This window comes from Panthera tigris, chromosome B3 (assembly GCF_018350195.1).
Source record: "Panthera tigris isolate Pti1 chromosome B3, P.tigris_Pti1_mat1.1, whole genome shotgun sequence".
NCBI lineage: Eukaryota > Metazoa > Chordata > Mammalia > Carnivora > Felidae > Panthera > Panthera tigris.
The window spans coordinates 26834436-26860671 of NC_056665.1; the positions used below are offsets into that span (position 1 = coordinate 26834436).

A 26236-nucleotide genomic window follows, 5' to 3' on the forward strand; every position below is an offset into this window, starting at 1 on the left:
TGTGACTGTATCCAAAAAGATTTGAATTTAGTAACCAAACATTGACCTTTGGGTAAATTCAGGTATTATATATTTACATAATACATATTATAATACCTAAATACTCAAATTTAGGTATTATGTATTATATATTATACTCTAATGCCTAAATCTATCCAAAGGTCAAAATATATAATATATAATATATATTAAGATATATGTAATATATATATCTTATTACATTTATGGTATTATAATGAGAAAAACATTAAATAATTATTTTTGCTAACATTTTTACCCACCAATTCCTCAAATAGGACATTTTATATACTTTTAGTTTCTAGTTCTTCATTTATTTTTGACAGACAGAGCAAAAAAACCCACTTATTTCAAGGCAGACTATTTTTGTGTGATAAGTTGCAAGAAGCAACAATTCAAACAATGTCTAAATTAAAGTAAAAGTCATTCCACCTCTCTTCATAGCACCCATATCTCTGTTTGACACTGAACTACAGTTAGCACATGTGCTCATCCTATATGCTTAAGTTTGCGCATGCAAACATATATAATAATATGTACATTAATACACACATGCACATACACATCTCTATTTTTTTAAGATAAACTTATACTTGACATAACTTTCTGGATCTTGTGTTTTATAAAGTGCTGTGGGCATACTTCCAATTCAGTGCATATTTTACTACCTCCTTCTTTTCAATGGCCACATTGTAATCAAGAATATGGATGGAGTATCATTTCTTCCACCATTCAAGGTGCTGAAAAATAGCATATCACAATAAACATTTGTAGTGTGTCTGTTTTGTTTGAATTTTTATTACTATTATTATTTGTTTTCTGGAACTGAATTTCTGTCACATAAATTCACAAGTCAAAATTTATGACATTTACTACTTTAAAAAATAGTACCACATTTCATTCCATGATTTTGTATTAGTTAATAATGTGTAAGTGACCTTTTTTTACCATCTTTGTCAGCATTGCCTATTTTAGTAAGTTGTTTTTTTTAAATATATATTGCCTATCTCATGAAAAAAGTGAATCTTAATTGTTGCTTTTTTTTCTGACTCTTAATGAATCAGGTCATTTTCTTCCATGTTTACTGGCCACTTGCTGCTCCCGCAGCCATCTCGCCCTCATTCTGTCCCCTCACTGGTTTATCCTTGTCAAACACTTCCCTGGTTTTTCTGAACCATATCATGCTTGCCCTTTCTTGCTCATAACCTTAATGCTGGTTGCACCCTCAAGGTTTCTCCAGCATCTTCCTCACCTCCTTTCTGATTATCTCACATCCCAAGCTTCCTTGTCACTCTCAGTCTCTCTCCACACCTACCTCTATCTGCTTATTGTCTTATACCTGAGAGAACAGAAGCCTAAGAAAGCAGGTAGGTTGACACACTCCTTACTGTTTCTGAAGCACTGAGAGTAGTGTCAGGTACCCAGTAAAATGGAAACAAAGAGTAGAACCAACCAATCAGCCAAAGCTCTGAGTTTGGAAGAAAACTAAATAAAAGGGACACAACACAACAAAATCAATATAGAACAATGAAACAAAGATATCTAAAATTATGAAAGAATACAGAAATGATAATTAATGATACTTAATATTAAATGATACTCAGTGGTAATATATTGTGGATTCTACTGTAAATAATGCACTTAATAATCATGAATAAAACTTAATACATCAAAAAAAAAGAAAGAAAGAAAACACTAAAGGACCAACAACTGAAGAAAAATAAATGATTCATAAAAAGCTACTATTTTTTAAAGTATGAAAAAGAAACCAGACACAAAGGTGAACATACTAATTCTTTTTATCTTAAGAACAAAAGCAGAGGAAATTAATCAGTGGTATCAGTGGCAAGATGTTGGTTACAATTCCAATAGAGAAGCAATTAATAAAGGTGATAGGGGCACCTGGGTGGCTCAGTCAGATGAGTATCTGACTCTTGATTTTGGCTCAGGTCATGATCTCATGGTCATGGGATTGAGTCTCACATTGGGCTCCATGCTCAGCGTTGAGAGATTCTCTCTCTATCCCTCTGACTCTCTCTCTCTCACACTCTCTCAAATTAAAAAGAAAAAAAAAAAGACATAATATAGGGAAGCCCTGGGGACCTGCTATGTTCTATATCATAAAAGCATAGTCAATCAGGTTACAAGGCAGAGTATGGGTTATTGCTGGAATAGGACTATGAGGTAGCTAATGTGGTGGGAATAAAGATTTTAGTTCCTTGGGATGAAGTAGTCTTAGGGGCTGCCAGAAATTTTGGGTATCTGCAATATTCTGTCTCCTGACTAGAACACTGGATAGACGGGCACATTAAGTTTTGTAAATCCATCAAGATGGGTACTTTTGACATGTGTTTTTTTTTCTGTATATTTAGTTTACTTCAAGGAAAAGTTATTTTAAGACCTTATTTGTATATATGGTATTAGAGATGAAGTCTAGCAAACTTTTAAAAAATGCTTATTATTCTAATTAAAATTGCAACATTGGAATCATATGTTTTATTCCAATGTTACTTCTACCATCACACAATGTAGAGGGTTTTCAAGTAACTTTGTGTTAAAATGTAAAACCCATGATGCATCACAATCTAACATTCCACTAAAGATAAAAAGATTCAAAATAATATAATGGCAGGCCTAATTTAGCAATTTATTTTAAAATTGAGCAATACAACTGATTAGAACTTATTTCAGGGGCGCCTGGGTGGCGCAGTCGGTTAAGCGTCCGACTTCAGCCAGGTCACGATCTCGCGGTCTGTGAGTTCGAGCCCCGCGTCAGACTCTGGGCTGATGGCTCGGAGCCTGGAGCCTGTTTCCGATTCTGTGTCTCCCTCTCTCTCTGCCCCTCCCCCGTTCATGCTCTGTCTCTCTCTGTCCCAAAAATAAATTAAAAAAAAAAAAAAAAAAAAAGAAATGTGATGGTGCTACATTGGAATATCTGTGACAAGAATTTATTAACTGAATATATTAAAACCTTAAAAGACTGATTCAGTAGCATATTTCAATAAAAACACTAAGCATGCATTAGAGGGAGAAATAGTAGGTGACAAACATAAGGCAAGCATCAGGGATATTATCATTGTTTCAGTGAATTATACAAAGGAAATAAAAATAAGCATCATGAATACTAGAAAAGTCAATATCATTATTTCCAGGTGAAATGATCATATAACTTGAAAAAATAATGCATGCAACTGAAATGATTACAATTAATATAAGTACTGATATGAGCTCAATCCAAAATAAATACATAATGTTTAACAGCTCTTATTCACATTATCAACATCTATGTAAAAGTAGAAATGATAAATACCTTTACATTAGACAAAAAATTAGAAAGCAAAAGCAAACATATATCATAGGAACATTTTTTAACATTAATGGCACAAGACATATATGAAAAAAGTAATCAAAATTCTATTGAAGAACCTAAAATCAGTCCTTCAAGAGAGGCATATGTTCCCGAAAAGAAAGATTTCCTATTCAAAGATGACTTCCATGATTAATTTGATAATTAAGATATTTCAAACAGAATTCAAATGATGTGGATTTTTCTGTATAATTGTCGTGTTAATTGCTGTTACAACTAGAGAGAGGATCTTAACTTTAACAGCAGTCCAGGGGAAGATTACTGTGAAAATGATAAGCTTCAACTGCCTGACCCCTCATTTGCACATGCTCTTTCCAAATCTCCAGGAGGGCTTCTAGGAAGATATGTAAAAATAAAGATATTTGAGCCATACTATGTGACCATGCTTGCCTCTTTCCACATTGTCTCCCAAGCAGTTTGGAGGAGGCAGTGGGCAGAGTGGTGGCACACTGAGGATGTAGCAGGGAAGGTTGACTGGGGTCATAAGTGTCTGCACTTCACACCTGTGCACAGGGCTTGAGCCATGTTCCTGAGTACTTCTCTCTGGGATTGTGAGGGATGGCTTTGCACTTTAGAAACTCTTCAGGAAAATGAGGTAAAAAAGAGTAATAGGTCCTCTGCTGCTCATGAAAAGCTAGGTGTTTACTACATCACTCAACAAATTTCCGTATTCTGCCCTCCTCCTAGGGAGTGGGCTCAATTTTGACATCACCAAATCCACAAGCCCCTTCTCATAACTACAACTTGAAATTTGTTGCATCTTTATTAAAAATTTTTTTAACTTTTTTTTTATTTTAGAGAGGAGGCAGAGGCAGAGAGAAGGAAAGAGAGAGAAAGAGAGAGAGAAAGAATCTTAAACACAGTCCACGCTCAGCATGGAGCCTGACGTGGGACTCCATCCCACAACTGTGAAATCATGGCCTGAGCCGAACTCAAGAGTTGGACATTCAACCAACTGAGACACCCAAGCACCCCATGTTGCATCTTTATTCAAATCACTCACATGCAGCCTGCTGTCAGTGTAAAAGGGACTAATTTCACTCATGCATTGGTGCTCCCAAACAGCTGTTGGAGGTATGAGCACTCAGTATTTATGGTACTCCCAAGATTTTTTTTAAATAACACCTTTATTGAGTTATATTTCATATACTACAAAATTCACCAATGTAAAGTATACATTTCAGCAGTGCTTGGTGTATTCGTAGAACTGCACAACTGTCATCACCACCTAACTTAAAATATTTTCCTCACCCCAAATGAAACTCTGCACCAATTAGGCAGTCACTCCATTCTCCTCCTGCCAGCCCTAAGCAACCATTAATGTATTTTCTGCCTTTCTAGTTTGCCCATTGTGGCCATTTCACATAAATACAATCATACAATATGTGGTTTTGTTTTTATATTAATCAGTTGGTACATATTGGGTTGTTTCCACTTTGTGGTTATTATGACTATTGCTGCTATGAACACTAGCATCCAGGTTTTGGTGTGAACATACCAACCTTGAAGCATATACCTTGGGCATATACCTTGAAGCGGCATATATGGTTGACATTTTGAGGAAATGCTAAACTGTTTTCCATAGAAATTGCACTATTTTACATTCCTACCAACAGTGTTTGAGGGTCCCAATTTTTCTGCATCCTCTTAAACGCTTGCTTTTTTCTCTTTTTTAATTGTATCCACCATTGTGCATGTGAAGCAGTATCTCATGTTAGTTTTGATTTTCATTTCCCTAATGACTAATGATATTGCATATCTTTTCATGTGCTTTTTGGTCACACTCATCTCTTCCTTGAAAGAAAATCTATTCAAAACCATTGCCTGTTTTTTTTTAATTAGACTATTTGTCTTTTTAATGTTGAGATGTAAAAGTTCTTATATATTTTGGACACAAGTCCCTCATCAGATGCATTATTTGCAAATATTTTCTCCCATTCTGTGCTAGTAGGCTTTTAAATTTTTATTTTTATTTTTAAAAAAATTTTAAGATATTAAAATTGTACAACACAGCTAATAATTTAAAATTTATGAATGAGTAATTCTTTGTAAGTAGCTACATTTTTATAACTAGTGAGTAGGTGAAACTTTGGAAGACTTTGGAATCTACATACACGCATACTCCCAGACATACAGTACATGGGTGCCTCCCAGACTGCACCAAGCAAGGGTGATAAGAAGATGTGGTCCCATTCACTTAGTGGGTGGGATGCCAACCTCATATGGCCACACTAGCTCCTACACACCTCAACTGGACCCATTTTTCTTCCATTTGGTGGGAGTAAGGATCAATGACACTCTTCTGAGAATCACTAAAGAGAATAAGATATTACATCCAGGCCAGTGTTTTCATCTTTTTTAAAAGCTATGAAACCCTCAAAGTAATACAAAATATAAACATAGGCCCAAGGGTCTCTGGTTGACTATTAACTCCTCATAGACTGCTGTCTACCAAGGGAAACACAATTTGAAAACATTTACCTTGTACCAACTGATGCCCTAAAGTGCAACATGCATCCCATGGACAAACTGTTTATTTTTTAAAAAAAAGAAGAAAAAAAGAGTTAGTTGTAAACATTTAGAAGCCAGTAGATTTTCTTTTTCAAAATTAAATATTTCTGCTTTTTTTTTTTTTTTTTAACGGCCAAAATATTTTGTGACTCTGGGCAGTTTCACAAAGTAGGCACTGCTCTGGATAGGGCTGTGCTGCAGGTCTCTGTACCCCCTCATCCCAGTTCACCTCATGGCCTCCCTCATTTATCCTTCCTGCTCCTGAAAGCACTGAACTTGCAAATTCACCTCTAGATGGATCTTTCCAACCTTTCACACCAAACCCCCCTGTAAAATACATTTTCCATTCCAGATTCAGGACACATACACATATTGAAAATAACACAAAATAATATTTCTGGGGACTATATAAGATGCCATATGATATGCTTCTTTCTATTCTACTATATTTCATTAAAAAATCCTGGATATTATTTTGAAATCCAAAAACACTGTCTTAGATTACTGCATCATATTAAAAGAGATAAGGCCACCAAGAGATTGAGTGGCTTGTTTGCTGTCTATAAACAAGGTAAACAATGTGTTTAGACCAAGTAATAACTTACAAGCTTCAATTCAAGGACACTTATTTAATAATTAATAGTCACTGGATGCTGCTGGACTACACTGAGTTGAGAAATCTCTGAATGAAGAATTTTGAGGAAGAATCTGTCATTATGTTTAAACATAAAGTTTTGTGATCTGGCAGCAAACCATAGTAATGCTACAATATCCAGCAGCCCCTACAATATCCAGTAACCACTAATATATCCAATAGCTCTTATAATATTGCTTAATCTTTGTGGCCTCCTACCCTGACAGTAATAAATTTGTCATTGCCTAAAGTTCTGCAGCATTTTGTGGCATTTTCATTGAGAAAATAATATTTTTCCTAGCATCAGGAAAATTATAGTTATACTTGGGCACATCAACAACCATAGACAAAAAATTTATCACAATTGCCAAAATGGAATTTATGTTTTCTTTCATAGAAACAAAAATAAATTTAAAAGCAGCTTCTTACTGCATATTTTAAATCAGTCCTCTTTTCCCTCTAAACCTTTCTCAAAGTAGATCAAATGCAACAGACATGGAGCTACCACTTAACTCTCTTCGTTCAAAGCAAATACAACTTTTCCTTAGACAAAAGGCTGTGCAGAGTGTAATTCTTATATAAGGCTTTGCCTCTTGACCCATTTTAACCTAAGCTGAAGCACAGGAAGAAGAGGGACCCAGAGGGGTGTGCAAGAGAGGATCCTCCAAGATCAAACATGTTGACAGTTGTCATAGCTACTAATCATTGAACCCTCCCCCCAACCCTCCCTCCTTTAGCCACCTAAGACTGGAACACATAAGGGAGAGCCTTTGCACAGCCCAGAGAGGGAAAAACTTTTCAATGCAGTATTTTGAATGAGTTTTATTTTTGGCAATACAATAAAAACTAAAATCGACATTAATTTTGTAATTACCATGGCCTGGAACACTGCTAAGCACTTTATGTTATCTCTTAGGGCTGCTATTATAAAATTCTGTAAAATGGATGGCTTCAACAGCGAACATGTATTTCTGACAGTTCTGGAGGCTAGAAGTCCAAGATCAAAATGCTGTGAAATTCAGTGTCTACTGAGGGCCCTCTTCCTGATCTGCAGATCTGTCTACTGTGTCCCTATGTGTGGAAAAGAGAGATGTCTTTCTTGTGCCTCTTCTTATAAAGACATCCCATGAAGAGAGCTTAAGCTTCATAACCTAGTTACCTTCCAAAGGTCTCACCTCCAGATCCCAACACATTGGGGATTAGAGCTTCAACATATAAATTTGGTGGGGTGCAAGAGACACATTCACTCCTTAACATGGAATTATGTGCAGTTTTCAGTACTACTACACTATTAAAGGTAGGCATCCTATCCACATTCTTCACATTTCACAAATTAGGAGCCTAAAACCTGGGAAGTGTCTCACTTAATGGGATCAAAGTCTTAAAGCACATATATGGCAGACTCTGAATCCAGTGTGTAGGATCGCTGGTACTGTTTTTGGGCTGCTCATATATTTTTATTTTGATAACCCTCTTAGACTTCTAATAGCTATTTTATTGTCTAAAGATAAGCTTTAGTTTGCAACTTGCATGAACATTTTCTCGGCCTTTCTATTTTTTAATAGAGAAAAAGAGTACAGTGAAACCCCATGTGCTAGTTACCCAACATCAACATTTTGCTCTTTTGGTTTAGGGTATCTGTCTCATATTTTTTAAAGAATACCTTAAGTAAATGTTAGCCAACATACGGATTCTCCAATAAACACTTCCTCTAACAGGTATGCACCTCTGCTAATCCAGTGTCATTATCACAAAGTTAATAGTGATTCTTTAATATCATATAACAATCAATCCATGGCCAGTTTCTCCAGGTGTCTTTTTTACAGTCATTTCAAATCAGTATCAGTTAAGGTCTACACATTGCATTTGATTGATATTTCTCTCAAGTTTATTTTAGTCAGTACAAGCTTCCTTTATTTATTTGGGCAGAAATGAGGCCATCTTGCCTGCCAACTTCCACACATCCTAGATTTAGCTGGCTATATTTTCATGGTGTCATGTATTCCCCACATTTCTTACAACTGGTAGTTAGCTCTAGACCTTTAGTGAGCTTTTAGGTTCAACTCTTTTGAAGAGTACTTCATAGGCCATCCTGTGTAATTCTGATTACATCATGGCAGAAGTAACATGTCTGCTTGACCTTCTTTAGTGATGCTGAGACAGACTCCCAGATCCATCAGAGGCTACAGAGGAGTATATTTTAATTATGCCATTTTTTTCCTGCATTTGTTAGCTGTGGTTTGTCTGTAAAAATGAACTTTACCTAATTGGTATTTATTTAGCTAAAATTCAGTCCTTTGAAAGCACCTGGAAAAATTCATATTGCCATTTATTTATCAATTTTCAGTACAATTTGTTGGTGCCCAACAGCTTCTAGTCCTTTCTCTTATTTAGAGTGAAGTTTGGCATTTTTATCAACTTATGGTCCATTTTTAATGTTAACTAGTTATTCATAGATTTTACTATTGGATTTTTGGCCTAATTTTTTCTCATTTTTATATGTCATTCTTTATTAGTATAATAAATCCTTTTTATGTGATATATTAACCATATTTTCTCAAGTTGTTATTTGTCATGTTTACTTTCCTTAAAGCATAGTTTTTGTTATGTTAAATCATTTTTTTCATGTTGCCAATTTTATAAATACATTTTTAATTGCTCTTGGATTTTGAGTCATTGTTAGGAAATTTTTTATTAACCCAAAGTTGTAAAGGAATTCATTCATATCTCTATTCTAGTATTTTTGTGGGTTTTTTAGATCTCTGATCCTCTTGGAATTTATTATGGAGGATGGTATAAAATGCATCTAAATTTATACTTTTCTCATATGGCTTCCACAGATCATAAACTCCTACTTCCTCCTATTAATTTAAGTTGTTGTCTTTATCATATACTAATTCCAGGAGAATCTCAACTATCTTGTTCCCTTGGTCTGTTATATGCTAAAGAAAAATTGAGTTTGGTGTAGTCTTTGTAACATTTTATAAACATAAATTTTTATTATTTAATAATATTTAATAATCTAAGAAAAACTGGTTTCCTTCATTGAATTTCTCCTGGTATTTTTTTTAATTTTTTAAAGTTTATTTTATTATTTTTGAGACAGAGAGACATAGAGCGGGACCAGGGGAGGGGCAGAGAGTGAGAAGGAAACACAGAATCTGAAACAGGCTCCAGGCTCTGATTTTCAGCACAGAGCCCAATGCGGGACTCAAACCCACAAACTGTGAGATCATGACCTGAGCCAAAGTCGGACACTTAACTGACTGAGCTACCCAGGCACCCATGGGTAAGGTAATTCCTAATTATTATTCTAAGTAATATTGATAGATAACGAACTTGTCTGGAAACAGAAAAGAAAGAAAAAAAGCTAATAACTTTCTTGAGATTACTTCAAATGAACATATTTAACTTGGGTAAATCAACACCTTTATGTTTTTGAGTCCCCCTAGGCAGGAATATGGCGTGTCTTTTATTTATTCAGTTTACTTTTGGCTCAGTAGTAACTTATGGACTGCTTCTTATAGAATTTGTGAGTTTTCGTTAAGTTATACTTAGCTATTTATGATATTTAAAAAATTATTTATGGTAGTTTATCCATTGATTCTTCTGTGTCTTCTAGATGCAAAACCATATTTTTCTTTCTAATTTGTATGCTTCTTATTTTATTTATTTATTTTTCTAGAACTATTTTGGTTAATGTATCCAAAATAATGGCAAGTGATAGTGAAGATAATGGACATTTACTTGTTTTAAAAAGAAAAGGAAAGTCTCTAGTGTTTTCTTTGTAATTAAGTTATTGGTTTCTAGTAACACACACACAGTATACATATATATATATATATATATATATATCTGTATATACTAATGTATATATACTTATACAGGTATATATGAAATATCATTTAAGCTCTCCTTTATTGAATATTTTTAACACAAATGTATGCTACGTTTTATCAAATGTCTTTGCCTTCTATGAAGATGAACATCAGATGGATTATGCTCACGAATTTCCACTCTTTCCTTCCTATTAATCTCATTAGGTCATAATGTGTTTAATATGCTGATTGAGACTGTTTACTAACAATTCATTTGAGGTTTTGCATCAATATTTGTAAGTGAGATTTGCTTTTCTTGTGCATCCATTATCAGGCTACATATCATTGTTATACTTACTATATAAAAATAATTAGGATGTTTTCCTTCATTTTCTACTCTCTGGACTGGTTTGAGTAGCACCGACAGTATCTGATTGTTAAAGGTGTTGTAGGACTCCCTGTATGTCCACCTGTCTGATGCTTTCTCACACAAGCACTCTTTCTACAATCTTCCATTTTTCTCCTATGGTAACTAAATTGTTTTGGAGGAAATTTTGACACTACTGAAAAGGAGAAAAATACTCATATTTTTGAAAATTATAACGTGTAGGGTGAAACTTTTACAGAGAAAAATGCTATCAAATTGTGAAATATTGTTGTTTGTTAAGTTTGTGCTAGAAGGAACTATAACCTTCATGACAAACTTGACCATCCACTGAAGTTATAAATGTCTGGTCCATGAATCATTGATATTTTTTTTCATATGTGAAGTATTCAATATAATAAGGTGATTAAAAAGATTTTTAAAATCAAAAGCCTACTTTTATATACTTCAATATAAAGTAAGATAAAAGAAATAATTTTATGTTTTCACCATGAACAGATAAAGCAAGTCAAGTGAGAAACAAATGAGATTGTTCACATTTGGTTTCCTGAGGAATATATGGTTATGGTTAGAATTTTTATTTCTGTAAGATATTATAGTAACTATGATACTCAAACTTATAATGTAAGTATTAGGCTAGATCTCATGATGTATGTGAAAGAACTGATGGTTAAAAACAAAATATCTTTGTTTTAATGAAACAACAAAGCAACAATTAACAGAAAAAGCATGTCAAGATTAAAATCTGTCTTCTTTGTCTTACTTAGCTTTTTCTTAATATTGTTTTCTAGCTCCAAAAATTAGAAAATACTTTGTTTTATGGGATCCAAACAGAGGGTCTCCCTCCTGGGAGCCAGGGACTGAGACTGAAGAGCAGGCATATTCACTATGGTCATGGCTTTTAATGTAAGATTCAGTAGTATCACTACAACATGGGGCCAGCTGGACAGATTGGCAGGATTAGTAATTAACTTTGTTGATATGAAAATTTTATTTTTGTAACCATAAGGCATGTTTCTCTTTTAAACATTTCTATCAAATAGTATTAGTTAATATATATGTACAGAAGTAAGACACACACACACAAACATGTACATATACACGTACACACACACAGAACTGACATTCAAGTAGAAGGATCCTGCTCAAAATAATTTCAGAATAATTAATAAAAATGTAATAACAAAACTATAAAATAATTATAATTAAATTTGGAAACAGTTATCTGAACATTTTTTTAAGGAAGGACTACTTAAGCCTCAATAAAAAGGTAAATATAGAAATGATGGATGAGGGGTGCCTGGGTGGCTCAGTCAGTTAACCATATGACTCTTGAATTCTGCTCAGGTCATGATCTCACAGTTTGTGGTTTTGAACCCTGTGTCTGGCTCTGTGCTGATGGCATAGAGCCTGCTTGGAAGTCTCTCTCTCTCCATCTCTCTCTCTCTCTCTCTCTCTGCCTCTTTCTTTCTCTCTCAAAATTAATTTTTAAAAAAGAAATGATTGATGAATTTGCTAATATGAAGTTGTTGAGGTTCAGTATGTCACACATAACAAAAATACCAAGAAGGAGGAAACAAATGGGAATGGAAGGACTTCTCTAAATGATTCAAAATTATCCAAAAACAAAAGTTTCTATGTCCCTCTCAGGACTTTGGACCCCTACAAGTAAGGTCCCATGGCTCTTAGAACATTGACTGGCACATAATTACAGTTATATGTGACAGCAATATTATGATGATTGTGATGCTGATGATGGTCATGGTGGTGGTGGTGGCAGTATTGGCAAAGGTGATGATCACTGTGATGAAGATAATGATGACCATGACCATGATTGTGATGATATTGATGATGATGATGTGTAGGAAAAGGAGGCATAGAAAAGAATTCAGTGGCTAAGTAAGACACTAGAATTTTTCTTCCACTTTACCTTCTCTATAAAATCCCAACTACCATTGTTATTTCAAGTGATTGCATACATCTTCAGAAGACTATGGTTAATTTAAATGTAAATATGTTTTACAGAAAATGTTACATATAAATTTATCAACACATTAATATTGATTATTTGTCAAAGGGAGGATACAACAGGAGACCTTCTGAATTAGAAATAAGAATGAAAGTTGTAAAAGAAGTCAGGTAGAATGGAGTTGAAAGAAGTCTATACAAGAAGTTGTATAGACCTAGGTTTGTTTTGCAGCTCATCAAAGGTGATCTGTGTGGCACTGGGTAAGTTATTTAATATTTACAATGTTCAGATAAGTCCAGAAGAGGATTAAGATTAAATGGAAAATATAGGTAAAAATCCTATTGAGCCTATTGGTGTACAATGAATAAAATCCATCATTTGTTGCTTTATTATTGTTATAATTATGGCATGGAAGATAAACTTTGGAATGGTGGAGTAAGCATCTCAGTGACCACTTCCCCATAAAATCAGTGAAAATACTAGCAAAGCAACTAAAATTTCAAAACAGTATAAATAACTAAAGTCACAAATTGTCTATCCAAGAGAAACTTTTGAATCTCAGAAATAATAGAGCCTATGCATGTAAGCTTTGGGTTATCCCCTTTCTCTCTGCCTTCTTGAAGGCTCATTGGCATGGTAGTTATGAAAGATGTGCAGGCTCACGATGAATGGACAAGATGGACCTCTTTGGGTACTCAGTTAAGAATTTTATCCCAAAAGCAAAGTCAATATTTTGTCAAAACTAGCAGTATTCTAGCAAAATGAAAAATTTCATTCCCTAGATATTGTGGCCATTTGATTTGACTCAGAGCTCAGCTCAGCTTTAAAAAAAAAAATCAATTTAAGATTCAGTATCACTAAAGCATCATAGAAAAAAAATTGGAAATCTTCTGACAATGTTATATCTGCCTAAGTTTGTGATATTAATTAGTGCAAACAAAAGACCAGGCCAAAAAAAAAAAATTAAAGCAAGACCTGTACTACAAGGAACTTTGAAGAGCTCCAGCAAATTCCTGAAGATCTATAAGAATGTTGTGTATCTGTGCAGGGCTGTGTGCATGCCCAGGAAACACCTAGGAATAGAGAAGGCCCTGTCACTAACCTCTGGCTTTGAGGAACTGTGTAAGCAGAAAATTAAAGCTAAGGCTGTCCTGTAAACTGTTTAAAGTTTAAAGTTATGCCTTCACACACAGATCTCCTTAGCAGAATTAGGAAGAAATACAGGCAAGACATTTAAGGAAACTTTCTCACTGATCACTGGCTGACCACTAAATTATAATAAACCAAAAGTGAAGTTTAGGAGAGACCAGGCTTAAAAACAAAAACAAGAGCATAAAATCAACAACAAAAATTTAAAGAACTCAGTGGCTACACAGTGTGGAGAATACAGATTTACAAATTAGTTTAGAAGAGTCACTAAGGAAATTAACAAGAAGAAAAACAAGCATGAAACCAAAAAACCCAGGAACGGCAACCACCCTTAAGTGAAAAGAGGATTCTGATACTGGAATTGTTATAATACATTATCTAAAATGTCCAGTTTCCAATGAAAAAATTACAAAACCTGCAAAGAAATAAGAAAGCATACCAATACACAGGAATAAAAGCTGTCAATAGAAATAATCTTTGAAGAATCCCAGATGTTGGATGTAATAGACACGAACTTTAAGTCAGCTTTTCTACATGCATTCAAGGAACTAAAGTAAACTATGTCCGATGAATTAAGGGCAAGGAGAGTATGATAATTAAGTCTCACTAAATGAAGAATATCTGTAAAATGGCAGAAACTATTAAAAATAAATCAATTCCAATTCTGGAGTTGAATAGTACAATGACTGAAAGAAAAAATTCACTAGCCAGCTACAAATTACAGATTTGAGCAGTCAGAAGAAAATAGCAGCAGACTTGAAGATAGGCCAGTAAAGATTATCTAGTAAGAGGAACAAAATGAAGACCGAGTTGAGAAAAGTGTATAGAAACTCATACATCCATTGGCACATGATAATTACCAATAAACATTTAATGAAAGTCTCAAAGGAGAAGAGCAGAGAAATAGGGCCAAAATTATTTGAAAAGCTAGCAACCTAAAGAAGCTCAACAAATTATAAACAACTCAAAGAGATACGTAACTTTCCACATCAGAGTCAAACTGACAATTTCTCAATAGAAACCAAGGAGGCCAGAAGATGATTAGAAAATTTCCTTCAAAATGTTGAAGGTAAAAGACTGTCAACCAATAATTCTAGAACTAGCAAAACTCTTCTTCAAAAATGCAGGAGAATCAAAAGATAATCCACAGCATACTAGAAAATATTTGTAAAACATATGCCTAATAAAAGATTTGACCCAAATTATATAGATAATTCTTAAGACTCAACAATATGAAAACAAATAACCCAATTTAAAAATGAGCCAAAAATCTAAATACCTCACCAAAGAAGACATATATATGGCCAATAAAATCATGAAAAGATGTTCAATATCATCAGTCATTAGGGAAGTGAAAATTAAACAGCCATGTACACTTCACACCCACTGTGATTATTATAATTAGAAAGACAGATATTGGCAAATTTTGGAAAGACTATGGAGAAGTTGGAGCCCTCATATATTGCTGGTAGGATTTTAAGGTATTGCCTTGAAAAACAGTTTGGCAGTTTCCCCAAAACATTAAATATAGGGGCACTTGGGTGTCTTGGTTGGTTAAACATTTAACTCTTGATTTCAGCTCAGGTCATGATCTCATGATTCATGAGATGGAGCCCAACTTTAGGCTCTGTGCTAACATTGGGAGCCTACTTGGGATTCTTTCTCTCTCTCTCTCTCTCTCTCTGTTCCTCCCCTGTTCTCTGTTCATGTTCATGGTATCTCTCTCTCTCTCTCTCTCTCTCAATAAGTAAATAAACTTAAAACAATTTAGTGTTTATTCATTTTTGAAAGAGAGAGAGAGACAGAGAGATTGCAAGCAAGGGAGGAACAGAGAGGGGGACACAGAATCTGAAGCAGGCTTCAGCCTCTGAGCTGTCAGCACAGAGGCTGAACTGTTAGCACAGAGCCCAATGTGGGGCCCAAGGTGGTCTCAAGCTCACAAACTGTGAGAACATGACCTGAACCAAAGTCGGACACTTAACTGACTGAGCCACCCAGGCACCCCAATAAATAAACTTAAAAAAATGTTAAATATAGTTACTCTATGACTCAACAATTCCACTCCTATTCATAAACCCAAAGTAAATTGAAAACAGCACAAAATCTCATACATAGGTGTTTATAACTCTTGAATAATTAGGTGGGTAATACTGCCATTTGCTTAGGTAGAAAAATGGAAAAGAAGCAAGTTTAGGTTAAGGGAAGGGAAACTTGTCTTTGGAAGAAGTTAAACATGTAGTGCTTTTAGATATCTTATGAGAAGCAGGGAGCTGGATATCTGATTCTTGAGACGTAGAAAAATGTCAAGACTAAGGCATTGAAATAGGAGTCATCAGCCTAAATATGGTACTTAACATAATGGAGCAGAAAAATATTACCTAGAGAGAATACGTTCTCCAAAAGTAAAAAAAAAAAAAAAAAAAAAAGGGAAGAAGTCCAGGCCAAACCCTGAGGCAGCACGCCAACTTTCAGACATCAGAGAGGAGAAACCAGCAAAGGAGTCAGAAAAGGAACATCCAGTGAAGTGGATGAAACAACATAAGGCAAGGGAATATAGTTTCAAGAAGAAGGAGTTAATTCTATTGAACGTTGCTGAGATCAAGTAAGTTACAGAAGGAGAACCTGGACACTGGATTTGGCAATATGTTGACCAGTCACAGGAGAGTATCAGATGTGGAGTAATGGAATGTATTGAAGAGTGAACAGGAGGTGATTTATCATTGATGATAAGCAAATCTTTCAAGAAGGTTTGCCTTGAAGGCAAGCAGAGAAATAGGACAATAGCAGCAAAATTTTTATTTTGGTTACTGTACACCATGCTGAGGCTTCCTAGTGACCAAAATGCTTTAAGTACCCCTCACCTTGACTAAACTTCACGCAGCCCTTTTCCTGATAGGCTCCTAGCCTCCCTTCTTTGACAGCATTTACTTTAAAAGAAAAAAATTGTGGGGCACCTGGGTGGCTCAGTTGGTTGGGCGTCTGACTTAGGCTCAGGTCATGATTTCACGGTCTGTGAGTTCCAGCCCTGCGTCGGGCTTTGTGCTGACAGCTCAGAGCCTGGAGCCTGTTTCTGATTCTGTGTCTCCCTCTCTCTCTGCCCCTCCCCCACTCATGCTGTGTGTGTGTCTCTCTCTGTCAAAAATAAATAAACATTTAAAAATATTTTTAATAAAAAAAGAAAAAAATTGTAGTTATAAGTTCTTTCTCTGACCCTTTAAGATGTAAGTCTTTTTAAAGGGATCTTGTTAGTTTCATAATAGAAATTGTCTTTCTCAAGGATCTGGGAACCATCTCTTTAAAATATATTCAAGAAAGATAGTATCCCAATCTCCTAGTTTCTGTAGGAAGGTAATAGCCTAACTTCGGCAGGGCTTTGCTCCAAGTTGCATAACTACCTCTCATCATAAAGATATGTGAAGTTTATTAGCGCACACTGGTGGTCTATGACCTCTTCCTAACATTCTCTAATTGCTTTTCACTTGCTCACCTTAGCTTTAAAAAACCCTATTGTTCTTTATTTTGATGGAGCTTCATTTTCGTATTACAATAGTCTTGAATAAATTATTTAAAAAATGTCAAATGTTCATCACAGCATTATTCATAAGATTGTAGAAGTGGATTCAAGCAAACTACCTATCGATTGACAAATGGATAAGCAAAATATGGTATATTCATGTGGTAGGATATTATTGGGTGATAAATAAGGGTGAAAACCTCACAGGGACTACAATATGAGTGAACCTTGAACACATTACACTAACTGAAGGAGGTCAGTTTAAAAGATAACATGTTGTATGATTTCATTTATATGAAATGTCCAAAACAGGCAAATCTATAGACAGAAAATACATTAGTGGATGCCAAGGACTGGATGAGACAAGTGATGTTAGTGATGTGTGCAAGGGGAATGGGAAGTGACTGCTAGTGGATCTGAGGTTTCATTTTGTGGTGATGAAAATATTCTAAAATTACATTATGAAAACAGTTCCACCACTCTGAGAATATACTAAAAACCACTGAACTGTACATGTTTTATGTATGCAAATTGCACCTCAATAAAGCTGTTTAATAAAACAAGTTAAAAAGAAATAATTGTAGCATAAAGTCCTTTATGACAGTCTGATAGGAAGATAAAGCAAGCAGGACAGTGGCTAATGGCCAAGTAAAATGTTTGTTTACTTCATAGAAATGTCTGGAGCTGAGTCTCAGTGCCTTGATATCAACATTGTCAAGTTAAAGGAGAGCAATTATCCCAGAATTGGTGACAATAATTTCACAGAACAATACACAATCAGAAAGAAGGGGGCATACCTGTGATCTATTTTAGTCTTTTAATGAGGGCCCCAAGTTAACAATGATGGGCAGAAGGGAAAATACCAAGAATGCATACTGTCTTTAAGGGTTTTGCAAACTGATCTTTGCAATATTTAATTAGAAATTTTCAATCACTTTATTAATATGCTTGTATTAGTATGTGTGCACCAGTATGGTGCTTTTTATATTCAGGATGCTAGTGCATACATTTCCTACTACCACAGACAGTCATGCCAGCAGTGTCTATGTGAATCAGTGAAGGGCTAATAATACCAATGCTGTCATGTGTTGGGCAACAACATGGGATATAGGCCTGCTCTTAGGTGAGGCATGCCCTATGGGGAAACCTTGTTATATAGCCTGGAGACAGGACAGTACTCCAAAAACTAAGTGTTGTCCAAGTGCTGTTCAGAAGTGGGGATCGAGGAGTTGAGAAGCAATAATTGGGGCAAACTCTTGCTTGGACCAGGGACCCCACAGGGCCCTGGTAACAGCACCTGTCCATGACACCTGGCTCTGAGCAGGTTGCCACACTAGGTTTAAGGCAGCAGAAACACACTAGCATCTTGTTTCCTGGAGAATTTAATAAGGTGAGCATTGGTCTCTAATAAAAGTCAAAGCAGGACTGAGAGTCACTTAACCTCTGGAATCCTGGCATGATTGCCTTATTAAATTTGTTTTTCCTGAGATCTGAATGGACTAAGTTTTGGGGAGAGAGAAGGTGATGTAGGTCAGATAGTTAGATCTCAGAGTCTGGAAACTAGTGACACTCTGACTAGCATCTTCCCTCTTTGAAAGCTGACCACAGCTTATGGTGACTAAAAGGGGTTCTCCAAGCTTAAAGAAACTAAGACAGCCCCGTTATATGCTGGGTCCACACAGATGATGACCAGGCTTCTGGCTGTGAACATCTTGCTGATCATGAAGATCTGCAGCAGGAACTCTCTGAGTTTAATGGCCTTTACCCATTAATTTTTGAGTTTTATTGCCTTTGAGTAAATTTTTGAGAGCAAATACGACCTAAAATTTTAACTTCTGTCAAATGATCAGAATTATAATTTTGACTATAATGTTTTATAAACCTATATCTTCAAGGGTAAACATTTGTTCTATATTTTCAGATGGCTACCCCAAAGAAGAAATGATTTACAGATGGAGAAAAAATTCAGTTGAGGCAGCTGATCAGAAATCCTGGCGGCTTTATCAGTTTGACTTTATGGGCCTCAGAAACACTACAGAAATTGTAACAACATCTGCAGGTAGGACTTAATTTAAGGAAGTATAACTTTCAAAAAAAAAGACTGACTTTTCTTCCCTCATTCCTAAGGCTACATATAATCAGACTCTTAATGTAGAATTCCATCATGCATATGCTTTAACTACTTATATTAGGGCAATCATATACCTCAAGTGATATTTGAGGAAAAATAACCAATTCAAAAGTGAAAATATTTTTTAAAGTTTTAATTGGTATGGGAAAAGGATGATTAGAATGGTCTTTTTTAATCAAAAATTTTTAATTAAGGCTGTATTTGCATCATGTCCATAAGCTTAACTAGGATTCCAACTATTGACCATATTTATATAAACTGATTTTAGTAATGATGGGAGTACAACTTTCCACATACATAATAAAATATTATTGATAATCTCAACATGAAAGAAGCTGGTGTGAAATGCCCTTTGCATTTTAATTTCTAGTTTTTTTCGTATCCTTTACTCTAAACTTTATTTTAAGCTTTGTATTTCTTTTCCAATATATTGAACAGAATAATAATCCACCAATTTGATTTCATTAAGTGACTCATATGCATATTAAGATGAAAAGAAGTGATTCATCTATTAATGTATTTGGATGTTTGGGGATTTTTGTTTTATGGGGGGTTTTGTTTGTTTGTTTTCAGTATTTACTTATGCCTATGGCCTACTATTTTGCAATTGATTTACTTTTTCCAGGGTGTGGGGTGCATATGGCTTTAAAGGCAGCTTTTCTACTGATCTTATTGTTAATGTGAATAGTTTATTGGCACTTAAAACTCCATAACAATTTTTTCACTGATGATTAAGATTAAGATATAAACTTTGATAATTAGAGGTAAATACCTTTAAAGGAGAGTCTGAATTCTTGATAGAATAGTAAAATATAGAACATTTCCACATTAAGAAAAGTCTGAAAATCCCTGATTAACAGAGAAAATCAAAACTTCCCTACAGGTGTCATGGTGGTAAAGGTGAGAAATGGTGTCTGTGTTTAAATATTAGACAATGATAAAGTTAAAAGAATAAAAGATAATAATTTATTTAAATAAGCTGTGGAAGCAGCAAGAAGGGAAATGTGTTGGAGGGACTTTTTCCCAATTATGAGTCACCTACATTAAGAATGTAATTCTGCTCCTTGAAAAGTTGAAATGTACTAGCAGACCTTTTGGGTATAAAGCGGCCCAAAGAAGGGTAACTAAATGAGAGAGTTGTCCTAGCATTTAAGTGCCAAATATCAATGCTGTTTTTCTTCTCTTGTTCTCTGAAAGATGATGTTAAAGGATAGGAAATCCAAAGGCAACTAAAACACAACTGGCCCAGGAGTTTTGAAATCCACTGTTAAGAGAATATCAGCACAGGGAAGTAGCAAATAGAGGGGGCTGTGGAGTCAAGGTAATAGTCTGAGCAATTATGTGCTAGGTGTTACTGTTACCAGACAGAGAATTGGTTCCAAACTTAGGTTCAGCTACTTGCTGCTCAAAAATCAATACTCAAGAGACAAGTGATTGTGGGAGAGGAAATGCTGCTTTATTCAGGAAGCTTGTAACCTGGAAAAATGGTTGACAAACATCTCAAAGACCATCTTCCCTATCCAGGTGAAGCCAGAGGGTTTTAAAGGGGAAGGCATGGGAAAAGGGAGGGGTCTGTGTGTGGGAAAGCAGGTGCCCTGGCGGCTAGTCCTGTGTCCCCTGTGTCGACGTGACCCTGAACAGACTTGTTGGTATCAGTGGCAGCTGTTTTCAAATGTAGTGAGGACTTAAGTTCTGGGAAAGTTTCATCCTTCACTCTTTAAGGTCAGGGGTCTGCAAATCTCAGGGAAAGTAAATTCTACTACATATTAAAGGGCTTAGGTCTGCAAAGAGTGCCTAACTTTGAAGTAAGTTAACCCTTAAGACCGGTTGGAGTGCTATCACATTACTGTTCCAATTTAAACAAATATGGAAAACATTCACTGGCAGCAAGAAGATTTCAGTCTCACTAGAAAAACATGGTAGACATTAAAGGCTTATGAACAAACCAAGAATCTATACACCAGCATAACAAATAGACATTATATTAAGCTAAATTCTATGCAATGTTTAGGGCTGTCATTTATAAGAAATGACAGTTCCCCAGGAATTTTTTTTACTTGTTCCAGGAAGTCAATGAATGTATTGACATTGATAGATGGATGTTCTCTACCTGCTCTTCTCTGACTTCTGTTTTTATTTGAACTTCATATTATGTTGAATCTTATAAATCACCCCTTCCTTTAGAAAATAAGAACAAAATGTATTCTAAATAAATTAATCTATATTAAAAAATTAAACTCACTTGCCTCTAATAAATCAGATGCTGTGTAATATGGGAGTGAGATGTAAATGATGGATTTTCATTCTTCATTTCTAAACGTCTCGTGGGCCCAAGGTGGTTGCCACACTCCAATGCTTATTGTAGCAGACCAGAATGCTCTATATCCTATTTCCCCAGTGGAAAATCCTGGAAAAGTTACTATGATCACTTTTACACACTCTCTCAGCTCCCTTTTCCCCCTTTTCTTGCATACAATCCAACCCTAGTGAAACCCAACCCTCTACCCACTCCAAACCACACCCATGCAGCATTATGGAGGAAAAATAATAAATAAAAGCATGCTATTTTTCATCATTACTGTCTTTTGAAGTTGTTGGCCATGAATTTCAAGAGGGTTTTAAGGTTATCATATTACATTGTTCTCGGTGTTTCTCAATCTTTTATTCATTATCACTTCTCCTAAGGAGTCTTTTTATATATATTTTAACTACCTCCCTTAGAAATACTGATACTAATGATATGCTTGTATATATTTTCATGTATTATGGCCTTTTGGAGGACTACACATAGCAATATCAAAGACTGTCACCTGTCCCTCCAAAAAGAATTTCACTCCCACAGGAGTAATATCACCTCCATTAAAATTTACGCTGGAGTCTATTTATTCTTCCACTTTCTTGAATGGCCAGTTCCTATTTTGCTCTTTGTCCCAACCTCATTCTTTACTTTCCACTAATGATCTTGCTTTTCACTGTTCCTAGAATATTGAGGAATTCAGAGGATGTCCAACACCTTTGCCTACCTCTTGCAACCGCTCCCTCATAGTGCTGCAGATGAACTCCCATTGCTTACCTACATATGTACCAGGTCATCTTTCTTTTCCCCTATACAAGAGATTGCTCCAACACATCTCCTTCTCTCACACACTTTTTTTTTTAGTTTCTGCTGGATCATTACTACCATCTACTTAAAAACAAGCTTTTATTTAAGTAATCTTTTTTAAAAAAATGGTTTACAGTGTGCAAAAAAAAATGACTGGTTTCCAGTCAGGTCTCCAGTGTGCAAAAAAAATGACACACACAAACTGGGTAATTAAGAAGAAGATAATGAAGGGTAGAAACTATATACAATCTTGCTGGCAGGACTTATGACATATTTAAATAAGGCATTGTTGTAGGCAGAATAATGGCTCCCAAAGATGTCCATTTTCTAATCCCCAGAACCTGTGAATACATCATGTTACTTGACAAAGGAGACTTAAGGTGGCAGATGGAATTAAGGTTGGTGGTCCCCTGAACTTCAGACCGAGAGCTTATCCTGGATTATCTAGATGTGTTCAATATGAAAGAAGGAGGGATAAGAAGAGAGTCAGAAGACAATGTGACTGTGGAAGAAACTCAGAGAGGTACAATTTTGCTGGATTTGAAAATGGAGGAAGGGGCCATGAGCCAAGACAAGTGAGAGTTTCTAGAACCTGGAAAGAGCAAGGAAATGAATTCTAGAACCTCTAGAAGGGAACATGGCCCTACTGACATCTTAATTTTAGCCAAGCAAGACATATATCAGACTTCTGACCTGAAGAACTATAACATAAAAATGTTTTGTTGTTTCAAGCCACTAAGTTTGTGGTCATTGGTTACAACAGCAATAGGAAACTAATATAGACATATTGCAGTAATCTCTAGTTAGTGATATTGGGAAGCTATTACCACTTAGCTGAAGATGCAAGAAAGGGGAGTGGTTACTAGAATCTTGAGAAATAGTTGCAGTGAAAGGGCTGTATGGCAGCTAGTATCACTTTCAGCAGATAATCCAGCTGAACTGCAGCACTGAGGCAGGAAAGGATCCTAGGAATATTTGTCTTAACCTCCTTTACCTCATATTTTCTGTCCCTTCTCCCCAAGGGCTAGAAGCCAAAACTCACGGAAATTATATGGTGTGGTCCAGGCAGAAGCTTCCTGGGCATAAAGCAGGTGGAATAGAGTATAAGGTAGATATGAAGGGGAATATCTAGAATATGATTCCTCCACAAGCTACTGTCCTATTTGTGCCTGTTGCAGCAAACTCTTCTAAAGAGTCCTCTCTAGTCTCACCGACCCAGTACCTTCATGCCTGTCTCTGGAGCCCACCCCAGCCAGACTTTCCTCTTCACTATTCCACCAACACTATTCTCAGCAAGGTCACCAGGGACCTCTAAAATGCTAAGCCTCCTTCTCTCTCTATGACTCCTCTTACCTCTTCCCTTAGTTTCCAGGACACACCTCTCTTAATTATCCTCCCCTTGATGTCTCTTCCTCCACATTTTGTGTTGGACCTCCATCTTCTCCACATTCTGTTTTTCTGGGAATGCCCAGGACTCCATTTTCTATCTATACTCACTCCTCTGAGTCTCATCCAGGTTTCTGTAGTGTGAACTCCAAAATTTATGTCTCCAGCTCCAGATCAAATATCTCATAAATTCCAGCCTCCTGGACCCAACTACATGTTCAAGATCTCCCCTGGGATGTCTCAGAGACCAGTCCCACTTAGCATGTCCCAAACTGATGCACACACAGGCAATTCTAGCTATAGTTTTTCCCTACCAGGTGGTGACCTTTCATTTTCTCAGGCCTGAACTCCAGGATCATCCACTCTCCCTTTCTTTTATATATCAAATCCAAAATATCAGCATATGCTGTTGACTATATTTTCAAAATATTCTAAATATGATGGTTCCTACCAATTGCATTGCTACTATCCTGATCTGAGTCACCATCAACTATTTCCTGAATTAGAGCATTACCCCCCTTATTTATCCTCTTGATTATAGACTTGCCCACCTATGGTCCACAAGAAAGTGATATATCATTACTGAAGTCAACATTCCTCCACTAAAAACTGTTTCATGACTCCCCTTCTTTCTTAGAGCAAATGCCAGTCTTTATGATCGCCTACAAAGCCCTGTAAGATCTACCCCCTGATGTTCTGCCCCCAACGTCTCACCCAAGCACTCTCTCTGACTCCACTTCCATCATATCAAGCATGTTCTCACTATATGACTTTTGACAGACTGTTCTATGCCTAGATGCCTTTCATCAGGATTTCTGCATGACTAACTCCCCTATGTTCTATAAGTTTGTGCTCAAAAATCATCTTCTCATTGAATTCTACCCTATGAGCAATCTCTGCCTTCACTAGTTGATATAATCTATCATATAATTTATGTATTTATTAAGTTTATCTTTTTTGTTGTATTACATTAAGGGGTTATTGTCTATGTTGTTAGCTAATTATATGAAACATGTAGACTGTTCTTGGCTCCTAGTGATGTTCTCCTAAACGAAATAGAGAGGAAAATATTTGAGTCAAGGATATCAGTTAGGAGGTGGGTATGAGTCTAGGAAAGGTCATGAGTGTTATCAGAAAGAAGAGAAAATAAAGAAAAGGAAGTATTATATTTAAAAGACTTTCTGTCAGTCAAATGGACAAGTCGAGTAAGTGATGTGTATATGGGATACGACGAATACCAAAAGCAAAGAGGAATGAAGTAAAACATATTGGAGCAATATGTGATCACATCACTACAATAGGATTGGACATGTGTTGAAGGGAATAATGAAACCAGCTCAGATATTCTAGATGAAAATTCTCATTAAGTTTCCTCAATGGCAGATATGACTCCAAATCTAGTAGGCTTATCTCTTACCTATGAATTGGGGGCTGAACAAGTTGATGTCCATTTTTCTGCAGTAGAATCATGCTTGAAGGGTGTCTATAACTAGTCACACCCAAAAGGTGATACCCATAAGAACAGATCTAGATCTGGGCACCTAGCCGGCTCAGTTGGTTAAGCATCTGTCTCTTGATATCAGCTCAGGTCATGGTCTTATTGTTGTGAGATGGAGCCCATGTTGGGTTCCACACTGTCAGCACGGAGCCTGTTTAGGTTTCTCTCTCTCTCTCTCTCTCTCTCTCTCTCTTTCTTTCTCTTTCTGCCCTTTCCCCACTTGCACATGTGTGCATGCTCTGTCTCAAAATAAATGAATAAACTTGAAAAAAAAAAACAGGTCTAGATCAAATAGTTTTTGGAATAATGCCTGCCTGAGGTTGGATCCCTCCCTGATTGTCCTAGCCCATGGAGTTCTTTGCCAGAAGGGAATACAGCTGTTAGATTTCACTTGCACTTCCAGGGAGATTCCTGGGATCTGACTTTGTGCAGTATCCATTCTGGCATCTGGCTGTAAGGCTTTGAGTAAAACATTTCCCCAAAGACCTATAGAGCAGTTTGGTAATTAGGCAATCTCAAATACAGCACAATGAGCTGGATGACTTTGACTATAATCATGCCAGCTAATATGGGGCATCTCAGTGTCTCAGTGGGTTAGGTGTCTGACTTTGGCTCAGGTCATGTTCTCACAGTTCAAGAGTTCAAGCCCCATGACAGTCTCTGTGCTGACAGTGCAGAGCCTGGATCCTGCTTTGAATTCTGTGTGTGTGTGTCTGTACCCCATCCCCCATCTTGTTCTCTCTCTCAAAAATA

The 26236-nt window shown here is 36.0% G+C and overlaps 1 protein-coding gene across 2 annotated transcripts in view; it reads left to right on the forward strand.

The window, feature by feature from the left end:
- The window catches only part of GABRG3 (gamma-aminobutyric acid type A receptor subunit gamma3), a 734373-nt gene that overhangs the window by 627101 nt on the left and 81036 nt on the right, over positions 1-26236 (forward strand). For both annotated transcript variants that reach the window (XM_042988303.1, XM_042988304.1), the window contains exon 6: positions 19287-19424. In XM_042988303.1, coding sequence (XP_042844237.1) covers positions 19287-19424 — 138 coding nt within the window. The remainder of the gene's footprint in view (positions 1-19286; positions 19425-26236) is intronic.